At 37.3% G+C, this 11,487-nt stretch overlaps 1 protein-coding gene across 1 annotated transcript; it reads left to right on the top strand.

The window, feature by feature from the left end:
* Positions 1-617: 617 nt before the first annotated feature.
* Positions 618-11,431, top strand: LOC139324433 (vomeronasal type-2 receptor 26-like). Its single transcript, XM_070954146.1, has 6 exons — positions 618-838; positions 3,389-3,680; positions 4,398-5,258; positions 5,740-5,967; positions 7,496-7,622; positions 10,536-11,431. Exons 1-6 carry the CDS (start codon positions 618-620, stop codon positions 11,429-11,431), a joined length of 2,625 nt encoding a protein of 874 aa, XP_070810247.1.
* The last annotated feature ends 56 nt before the right edge of the window (positions 11,432-11,487 follow it).

Raw genomic sequence — 11,487 nt, 5'->3', positions numbered from 1 at the left:
TGGGATTCGAATAATTTAACAACAGGTTCTGTGGGCGTGGTTAGGTGGGCATGGCTAGGTGGCCATGTGACTGGGTGGGCATGTGACTGGGTGGGCATGGCTAGATGGGCATGTGACTGGGTGGGCATGGCCAGGTGGGCATGTGGCTGGGTGGGTGTGATTTTTACTTTTGCTTTGTTCTTATTTTCTTTCAGAGTTATTATTTTAACTTTGGAAGTAAAATGAAAAAAAATTAGGTTGCAAAGTTCATCGAAGTTAAGCGGTGTTTACTGAGAATGGCTAAACATGCTAACTTTTGACATGTTGTGAAGAAGCTACTACTTTAAGGAAATCATGCCCTGAACCTATTGCATTAAATATAGTGATTAACCCTTCTTTACTTCTCAAGAGAATCCCAACAGCCAGATTAAAACCCATTCCTTAATATCAGCTCAGAAAAACAGGGATGGGGGTAGAGGCATAATGAAGGAGTCCTGTATTTCAACTTGAATGCTTATTGGCTACATTTTATGTTCTATTAAGGAGTGGCTGGTTAATGGAGATCCCGGTCCTCAAAACCTGAATGGTAGGATAAAAATTACTGCTGAGTGTTTTAAACAGCTACATTTTACATTGAGATGTTGATCTTTATTGCAGTGGTTTTAGAGATTTTTCCTAAGGTGATACCCATTTATCTTCTGCCTGTCTGCAACATCAGTAGTATTCCTCTTCCAAGTGTTCACAAATATTATCAGCCTGGAGATCTCATCATTTCTGCCATCATTTATCAGATCATTTTTCTTTCATCTGAGATCACTTTTCAAAGTCTTCCTTCTCATGAATTGCTTGATCAGTATCTGTAAGTATTTTCATCATTGCCTTCAACCCTCATCTTCAAGGGTACCTTATAGATGATATACTTTAGTTGTATGTTCCTTCTGTCACATTGGTGCTATTCTATTACTTATTCTACTGATGTTAGCAATTGTCATATTTAGTTCCTTCTGAAATCGAGTGCTCTGGAAAGACTCTTCCAGTGTTTTCAGGTAAATATAAAAAAGAATGAAGCAACGACCTGTTATCATATTTTGCCCAATTTTTCTGAATATGGACAAAGAAGAAGGATTGGAATAATTATAGTGGAAGGTCTCTGAAGGTGATCCACAAAGATACCATGGATAAGGAATGAAATGCCTCTGTGAAATTCAATGTAATCTACACTCACTCCATCAAGGTAGTACAGACATTATGGTGAATGAAGATGGCATAGTTCCATAATAAGCTAAACCTGACTTGAAATTATTTGAGAAGTTTAAGGTTGTATAGATGTCTCTGAAATAGGATTCCCCCATCTTCTATATTACTTACAAAAAATTGTTTGATAATCATCTTGCATTTATTTCTTTAAACAACAGATTAGGTACTTGTTCCAAGTAGATATTCAATGGAACCTTTTCCCAATAAGATCTATTTAGTTAGCCAAGAATAATAAGAATCAATAGGGGATGCAGTGGCTCAGTGGCTAAGACATTGAGCTTGTCGATTGAAAGTTCAGCAGTTTGAATCCCTAGTGCCGCGTAACAGGGTAAGCTCCCGTTATTTGTCCCAGCTTCTGCCAACCTATCAGTTTGAAAGCACATAAAAAATGCAAGTAGAAAAAATACAGATCACCTTTGGTGGGAAGGTAACAGCATTCTCTGCACCTTTGGCATTTAGTCATGCTGGCCACATGACCACAGAGACGTCTTCGGACAGTGCTGGCTCTTCGGCTTTGAAACAGAGATGAGCACCACTCTCTAGAGTCAGGAACGACTAGCACATATGTGCAAGGGGAACCTTTACCTTTACCTTAATAAGAATCAAACAAAGACAACCTTGTGTTCAGCACCATGTATACATATTTGAAGTCCATAATATAACAAAATAATCAAATTAAATGAAGAAGCCGCTGCCAAGCTTCTGCCAGCTGACTTACTTTGACATTGGAGCTTACGTTGAGGCAAACCTTATTGATTTTATACATGCAATTACATGAGTTTTCTTTCACAGAGAAATTCAAAGTCTTCTATGCCATCTTCCCCACCATTCTTTTCATGAGCTGAAAACTGCTATGTAAGCCATGCAGATGACTTAAAAATAAACTACATGAGTTTTGATTCAACTTGTACTTTATCTTTTATTTCATCCACAAATGAAGCAGAAATCTCTCAGAGGCATTTGAGAAGCTACTTCAATTTTTCACAGATCTTTGGTGGAATATCTGAACTGATTTACAACCTATGAAATTAAGACAAAACTCAAATTTAAGCTAATTGTGGATTGTTCTGTCACTAACATATAACATATATGTTATATATGTAATATATGTCATATAACAAATATAACATATAACATATAACTGCTGCTCCCCCTTCACTTGACTCTTCTTTGGGATGTTCCTGCAAATGTTACATCCTGCAAAAGCAATTTTACCATAAATCTGATATTCATTAGATTAAGACACCTAAAAAGAGATCATAGACATGGGTTGCAATTCTTCTTTTTCTAACTAACACTAGTTAGGTCATTTGAAACTCCTTATTGAAACTCATACATTTTGGACTATCATTTGGTAACTATAATAGTCCAGGAGTTCACAAAAGCAACATTGATTGTGATGCTGATGGTGTGATTCCAAAACCACTCTTTGAATACTGCATCCCAGTTTGGTCACCACAATGCAAAAAAGTTGTTGAGACTCTAGAAAGAGTACAGAGAAGAGCAACAAAGATGTTTAGGGGACTGGAGGCTAAAAAATATGAAGAACGGTTGCAGGAGTTAGGTATGTCTAGTTTAATGAAAAGAAGGAGTATGGATGACATGGTAGAAGTTTTCCAATATCTAAGGGGCTGTCACAAAGAAGAAAAAGTTTCTCCAAAGCACCTGAAGGTACAACAAGAATCAATCAATAGATCTAGAACTAAGGAGAAATTTCCTGATACTTAGAACAATTAAGCAGTGAAACAAATTGCCTCCAGAAGTTGTGAATGCTCCAACACTGAAAGTTTTTATGAAGAGATTGGACAACCATTTGTCTGAAATGGTATAGTGTTTTCTGTCTGAGTAGGGGGTTGGACTAGAAGACCTCCAAGGCACCCTCCAATTCTGTTATTCTGTACTCTGTATGGTGTAAAGCAAGAAAATGGATCTGCTGTTAGATTCTAAAGAAAGCATATAACAATGTCCCAAAAGTACTTTTTCTTTTCAAGAGGCAACTGGACTTTCTGGTTTTTCTTTGAAGACATCTAGCTTCTCATCTAAGAAGCTTCTTCTTCTTCTTAAAAAAAAAGCACCTTTGAGGCAACTATGACTTGGATCACTGAGAATCTCCATAGACATATACCAATTTGTTTTATTATTCCCATTGAAGGTTTCTTACTCATATTTACCAACACACTTTGGCTGTGGCATTTGCTGTAAACGAGATCAATGAACATACTAGAATTTTACCCAATGTCACCCTTGGTTTCCACATCACTACTGACAATTCTCTGGAAAGCACAACATATCTTTTAGCAATGGAACTTCTCTCTACAAGAGACAGATTTATCCCAAACTACAAGTGTGATATCCAGAACAGTGCAGTAGCTGTGATAGGAGGACCACAGAGAAAGACCTGTCTCAACATGGCAATTATATTGCACAACTATAAGTTTCCACAGGTGAGATACAAATATATTGTAGATTAAAATAGGAGAAATTATTATTTATTTCATCAAGCCAAAGAATACAGAATACGGACTTTATTTCTGATGTCATTTCATATATTAATTTCAGTTGTCATTTCAGACAATAGTGTGATAGAACTAAAGTACTATAATTTATCTTCTTCTGAAGATATTTGGAAAGGTTTATTAACATAATGTAGCTATTTTAAGATGGAATATGCCTCCTACTTCCTTCATCAGGTCTCCTTCATCAGGTCTTCAATGATTGCTTCTTTTCTGCCTATTCTCCATTATTTCTCTTCTATTGTCCATCACCCCATTTTCTGCTCACTTACAATCCCAAAGGCCAGTGGTGGGATTCAGCCAGTTTGCACCACTTCGGGAGAACTGGTTGTTAACTTTCTGAGCAGTTTGCTGAACTGGTTGTTGGAAGAAATCATTAGAGCAGAAAACCGGTTGTTAAATTATTTGAATCCCACCACTGCCAAAGGCACCTCACAATACTTTTTCTCAGAAATAACTCAAACGCTTGAAATCTTGAGCAAAGAAGTTAATCAATTTATTAGATCAGAAGGAAATAGTCATCTCTACTGTTCATTATTGCTGATCATGTAACTCTAAGCTCCAAGATTGGAATTATTTCTTTGATAAAATCCTTTATTTCAAATTATTTCTTTGATGAAATCTATTATTCCCCCCCCATGTATTTAGATCACATATGGATCAGCTCCCATGATGAATAATGAAGCAGATGCAGGTTTTTTCACTTGGATGTTCCCAAATGAGATCCATCAGTTTAATGGAATACTACACTTACTATTACAGTTTGGATGGACCTGGGTTGGGATAGTTTTTATGGATGAGGAGAGTAAACAGAGGTTCATTCAACAATGGCTTTCCAAGTTTTCTGAGAAAGGAATCTGCTTTGACTTTATGGAATGTATCAACCAAATGAAGTATGGTAATGAAGCTGCTGAAATGATTGAAGAGACAGATAAAGTTTATCAAGTCATCATGAGGAGTACTGTCAGTGTAGTAATCTTGAAAGGTGAAATTTGGACCATCATGACTTTGAGAATAATGATCTGTTTGTTAGATTCTGAGGATATTCCCAAGGAGAAAAAATCCAAAATTTGGATCATGACAGCCCAGATGGAATTCACCTCCATTCTGATTCAAAGACAGTTTCCCCTTGATTTTCTCCATGGTGCTCTTTCCTTTTCAATTCGCTCAAAGGAAGTGATAGGGTTCCAACAATTTATTCAGAACAGAAACCCAAACCTAGAAAAAGACGATGGGTTTATTAGGGATTTCTGGAAAGATGCATTTGAATGCTCATTCTCCAGTGATATTACAGATGGGAATGCTGAAAGGATCTGCACTGGAGAAGAGAAGCCGGAGACTCTTCCTAATTCTGTCTTTGAGACCACCATGAATGCACATAGTTACAGTGTCTACAATGCAGTCTATGCTGTGGCACATGCTCTGAAGGCCATGCGCTCTTCCAAACTCAAAGGGGGTCAAAAAATGGATAAGAGGAGATGGAAGCTCTTCCTCCAATCATCATGGCAGGTAATGTTGGACAATGCAGAGTTCAGGATGGTCATCAGATCATGTCAATTGATCAGAGTAAATGACCTGTTGGGGTTTTCACTTTCTTAGTTTTGTGATAGAATTCTCATTTTAAGTATTTTCAAGTATAATATTTTTGTTAGGCAATAGAGTAAAAATTGCATGTGATGGAGAACATATTTACCTTCCTGTTTTAAATAGCATAGACTGAAGCAAAATTTAACAGCTTATTTTCTTTAAGCATAGTCAAAATTAAAAGGAATAAACTGATATTTGCTGGTATCATTTAAATAATGTTGTCTCTCCTTTCCTTTCCTTTCCTTTCCTTTCCTTTCCTTTCCTTTCCTTTCCTTTCCTTTCCTTTCCTTTCCTTTCCTTTCCTTTCCTTTCCTTTCCTTTCCTTTCCTTTCCTTCCCTTCCCTTCCCTTTCCCTTCCCTTCCTTTCCCTTCCTTTTCGTCTTCCCTTTTGTCTTTTCTGTAGCTTCACTATTTTCTGCAACAAATCTCCTTTAACAACAGTGCTGGTGAAGAAGTTTCTTTTGGCCACAATGGGGAATTAGTAACTGGATTTGATATTCTCAATTGGGTCACATTCCCAAACAAGTCCTTTCAGAGAGTCCAAGTTGGAAAGATCGACCCCATGGCTTCCCCAGACAAATTTCTCACCATTTCTGCCAAAGATGCTGTTTGGCCCCTTATATTTAACCAGGTATATCTCATTTTTCACTCCTTAGGAAACCATTTAGTGACTGACATATATCAATCAATGCTTAAAAAATAAACAATTGGATCAAGCTACTCAGCAGTCTCAAATAGATGGAAGAGCCTGCCAAATCTCTGTTTTGGAAAAATATTTCAAATATATTCTGTCTATCTCTCTGACTCTATCTATCTATCTATCCATCCATCCATCCATCCATCCATCCATCCATCCATCCATCCACTATCATCTATCTATCTATCTATCTATCTATCTATCTATCTATCTATCTATCTATCTATCTAGTGCAGTGCCATATGATTGCATATTATAAAATTCATGAGGAAGGATGTGTAATATTGATTTAGAAACAACATTATAGCCTGGTTCAGTGTAATAATTTCATAAAACCATACTCCCACAAATTCTTAAATTTGTAGATAAAAAGGAACTCTTTTAATATTTGGTGGATATATTTCATGTAAAGATCTTTTGGAAACAAGAATGTGAGGAAATGGTTAGAATTACCTGTACATAATTAAATATGACCTTTGTTTTCAATGTGCAAATGAACAAACATCATTCAGCTATAAGCAGTCAAATTAAAAATATCTCAGTTTTAAAAATTGAAAATTTTTCCCTATGAAATGTTCATAAATCTTTCAATAAGAGATGTATATGAAAAATGGAAAATTCAACCCAGTTTTAAAAGAGCTATAGCAAATGTAGGACCCCAATTAAAAAAAAATCGAAAGCCAAGGAAAGTATGTTCCAAGGATTTGAGAATTAAAAGCTCTCCCACCACTCTAGATATAGAGCGTGGGTATGTCTAACTGATGGTTTGTTTTTATTTAGCTTATGGCAAATATATGGACTTATAGTAGTTCAAATGTTAATGTCCAGTCCACCCAGCCATTCAAGGACAGGGTGATCTATATTGAAAAAAAAATCAGACATTGGGCTGGTGTAAGCTCTTGATGGACATTTGGACACAATGTGGTGGATATTTTGTCGAGTAGCACCACAGTCGCACTGAGGGGTAGAGACAAGACCCCACCTAAATGATGAGTCTTGGCAGACACCATGTTGGGTACGGATCCTGTTCAGAGTTGAACAATGCTGGCAAGGAAGGTCAAAACCTGGCACTTTTTGTGTAGGATCATCTACATAACTGCCTGTATCTGGGCATTAAGCAGCCCATTTGGCTTTCCACTGTTTGTTGATGTCAGAATTGTTAGACAGTTGTTGAGCAAGTGCCAGAAAGGGCTTCCTGGATTTAAGTGTGCCAATTGATAGATGAGGAAGATCAGCATGCACAGGAAGAAGTGGGTTTCTCATAATTTTGTTTTACTCCTTTACTAAGGCTTCCTGCCTTCCTAGGGCTGGTGGTACAATATGGCTCAAGACAGGGAGCCAGCAAGTAGGAGTAGATTTTATGCAACCACTTATGATCCTCATTGTATCATGACTGATGAAAAGAACTATCATGAAACATAAATTCTTCACTTGAAAGACTCCTTATTTTATTTGTAAACAGACATTACCTCTTTCCATCTGTAACAAGAAATGTTGTCTTGGCCATAGCAAGATAAAAGTGGAAGGGAAATTATCTTGCTGCTATGACTGTAGACGCTGTCCTAAAGGGAAGATAGCAGACCAACTGGGTAAGCAAAGGATATGTCCATATATATAGATATATAAATGATTTAATAAATATAAATAGGAACTAAATTTTTCATCAGTATTATGGTTTCTGAAATTCTTGAGCTTCGTATCATATTGAATAGTTCAGCAATGAGATATTTGAACTGAATGTTCATAGTTCAGTAATATGTTCGATCATAAAACCATGCAGTTAACTTTAACTAGGAAGATCAATAGATTGCATAGATCTGGATTGTCCTTCTTATGTTTCCTGAAAAATTATAAACAGTGTTTCCAGAAACTAAAATTTGTTGGAAGACTATCTGAAATGCATTCTTTGTATTTTCTTTGTGGAAGTAATGGTAACTTGGCAATTATGTTTTCCCACTGGTTTCTATTTATTTTTACATTCTATTTCACCTAGAGATATTGACTGATTGCATTATAGAACTTACATGGCCCACTACCTCATATAATGATTGTAGGTGGTTTACCCCAACCCATAAAACCACAAATGAAAACCAAACCAGCCTCACCACCAGACACTGGATGACTCAGACTCCTGATTCAACTCCCATCCTAGCCCAACGCTTTAGGGACTAGCCAAATACTCCCAGGCTACTGCACGACTGAAAGGATAGGGATCCTTTGAAAGTCAGATTTGTTTATTTATTTATTTATATACTGCCCATCTTACTATTCACTGTGAGAAAGTATTGCATAAAGGTAAAGGTTCCCCTTGCACATAGTCATTCCCAACTCTAGGAGGCAGTGCACATCTCTGTTTCAAAGTCGAAGAGCCAGCACTGTCTGAAGATGTCTCCGTGATCATGTGGCTGGCATGACTAAATGCCAAAGGCACATGGAACGCTGTTACCTTCCTACCAAAGGTGGTCCCTAATTTTCTACTTGCATTTTTTACATGCTTTCAAACTGCTAGGTTGGCAGAAGCTGGGACAAGTAACGGGAGCTCACCCCATTACGCAGCACTAGGGATTTGAACCGCTGAACTGCTGACCTTTCGATTGACAAGCTCAGTGTCTTAGCCACTGAATCACCATGCCTCCTTAAAGTATTGCATAGGCATGGGAAAACTACAGAGAAGATACAACTCCAAGATGTCATTAGATAATGGAGGAGTCTAGGGGTGTGCCCAATTAGCTGACGTACTATGATTGGCAGATAGCCTTGAAGTGAGGTTGGTTTCACCAATCACTTGGCTTGGTGGCATGCAGGGCTTTAAAGGTGATAATCAGGACCTCAAATTGCAACCAGAAATTAACTGGGAGCTAGGGCAGCTCATGCAGAAGTAATGTACTGTAACTCAAGTGAGACATGCATTGTGGACCTGTTGCTGTTTCCTAATGGTCATTATTTTTTAATTTTTAATTTGATTTATATGCCGCCCTTCTCCGGAGACTCAGGGCGGCTTACAATGCGTTAAGCAATAGCCTTCATTCTTTTGTATATTTATACAAAGTCAGCTTATTGCCCCCACAAACTGGGTCCTCATTTCACCTACCTTAGAAAGAATGGAAGGCTGAGTCAACCTTGAGCCTTGGAGAGATTCGAACCAGCAGTAAATTGCAGGCAGCTGTGTTAATAACAGGGTGCATAGACCATTTTACTATCAAGGCTCTTGACTGATTATGTAGAGTGAGTCCAATAACCTAATTGAGAATTCACTAAGGTTAGAGAATGGTATAAAAATCAGGGCATATTGAAATTGAACACTGTAACAAAATATTTTTTTATAGTCCAGTTTTTTTTATATATATATATATAAAATATATATATATATAAATGTTTTGAAGACAATGTATTTTCCAGGCACTTCATTTTACAAAAAAAGAAAATAACAGACATACTGATAGTGATAATAATAATACACATAGTAATTATAACAATATTTATAATTATATTAGCTTATTTATGATCATATTACCGTGTTTCCCCCAAAATAAGACCCTGTCTTATGTATTTTTGAACCCCAAAATAAGTGCTTGGCCTTATTTTTGGGGATGTCTTATTACTTTGGGGCACATGGAGCAAGATGGAGCTGATTTCCAGATCTGTCTCCCTAACCCTAACCAGAGGAAATGGCAGGGACTGGTTGTGCATGCATTTAAATATATTTGGGGAGGGCTTATTCTTTGGGGGGGTATTTAGTGCATGTCCTCAAAAGCCCTATTGGGCTTATTATCAAGGGATATCTTATTTTAGGCGAAACAGGGTAAATGTACTGGCATGCTTATAATTATAGAAAACATTCATATTTTACATACACATAACAATAATTTTTCTTCATCTCACTTCTACCTCTTATCTCTAACCATTGATAAAATCTACTGTAGCACAGTAGAAGAGAATATAGGGAGCTCAGATTTGAACTGTGCAGTCCTTGGTGTTCTCTGATTTTGTTGTTGGCTTGCCAACTTTTCATTATCTTTTTGTTTCTTTTTCGCTTTATTGTTTGTTTGTTTTTTTAAAGATGAGTAAAAGTGGTTTATCTCTATATAACAAACTAAGCTCAGAGATTACCAACAACTCCACAGTAGCACTGTAGGAGAGAGACTGACATTGCCAGGGGAGGAATCAAATGAGGAGTCTGTTTAGAGTCTCTACATAGTCACAACAAGATAATGCCCTTGAATGCCATTGAACCTTATCTAGCCCTACCCAGGTGCAAACCATTTGTTGAAAAGATAATTGTGCAAAGTCTGAGCAATAAATAAATAAATTAGAACCCTTTGAATTTGTACCTGGTTCTTCACACCTGACAAGCACATTATAATTTTCATTATGAATTACTTTAAGAAGAAAGCAAACAGAATCCTTATGTAAGTCATAGTATCTTAGTAGATCTAATCTGTGAGTAATGAGTGATGCTCAAAGGAATGATTTTATTTTTGTTTCATTCCCTCCCCCTCCAGACTTGGATGATTGTCTCACATGTCCAGAGGATCAATATCCAAACAAAGGTCAGGATAGGTGCCTTCAAAAAACCATAAATTACTTGACTTATCAAGAACCTCTGGGGATTTCTTTGGTAGTGAATGCCATCCTCTTTTCTTTAGTCTCAGCTGTGATTCTGGGGATCTTCATTAAAAACCAGGAAACTCCTATTGTCAAAGCCAACAACAAGAACCTCACTTATTGCCTTCTCAGTGCTCTCTACCTCTCATTCCTTTGCACTTTGCTCTTCATTGGGCAACCTGACCAAGTGAAATGTCTCTTGAGACAAACTGCTTTTGGCATCATCTTCTCTGTAGCTCTTTCTTGCATATTGGGGAAAACAATCATAGTGGTCCTTGCTTTCATGGCCACCAAACCCGGATCCAAAATGAGAAAATGGGTAGGGAAAAGGCTGGCTATCTCTATTGTCCTATCTTGCTCCCTGACACAATTCTGCATTTGTGTAGTGTGGCTCACAATTTCTCCTCCCTTCCCAGATTTTGACATGCACTCCATGGCTGAAGAAATTGTTCTACAATGTAATGAAGGTTCAACCATTATGTTTTATACAGTGCTTGGCTTTCTGGGGTTCTTGACTGCTATCAGTTTCACTGTGGCCTTCCTAGCTAGGAATTTACCTGACAGCTTCAATGAAGCCAAATTTATCACCTTCAGCATGTTGGTCTTTTGCAGTGTCTGGGTATCATTTGTTCCCACCTATCTGAGCACCAAGGGGAAGTACATGGTGGCTGTGGAGATCTTCTCCATTTTGGCTTCTTCAGCTGGATTACTAGGTTGCATCTTTCTGCCTAAATGCTATATCATTATTCTAAGATCTGATCTGAATAAGAAGGAGCAACTAATAAAGAAATGAAACTGGTTTTTATATCAGACCCCTTGAATGTAGTCAAGTTGGTAACTTTCGGCATA

The sequence above is a fragment of the Pituophis catenifer genome, unplaced genomic scaffold (assembly GCF_029215685.1).
Source record: "Pituophis catenifer annectens isolate HBS135680 unplaced genomic scaffold, rPitCat1.0.hap2 SCAF_15, whole genome shotgun sequence".
Lineage (NCBI taxonomy): Eukaryota > Metazoa > Chordata > Lepidosauria > Squamata > Colubridae > Pituophis > Pituophis catenifer.
This window is presented reverse-complemented; position numbering and strand designations above follow the sequence as displayed.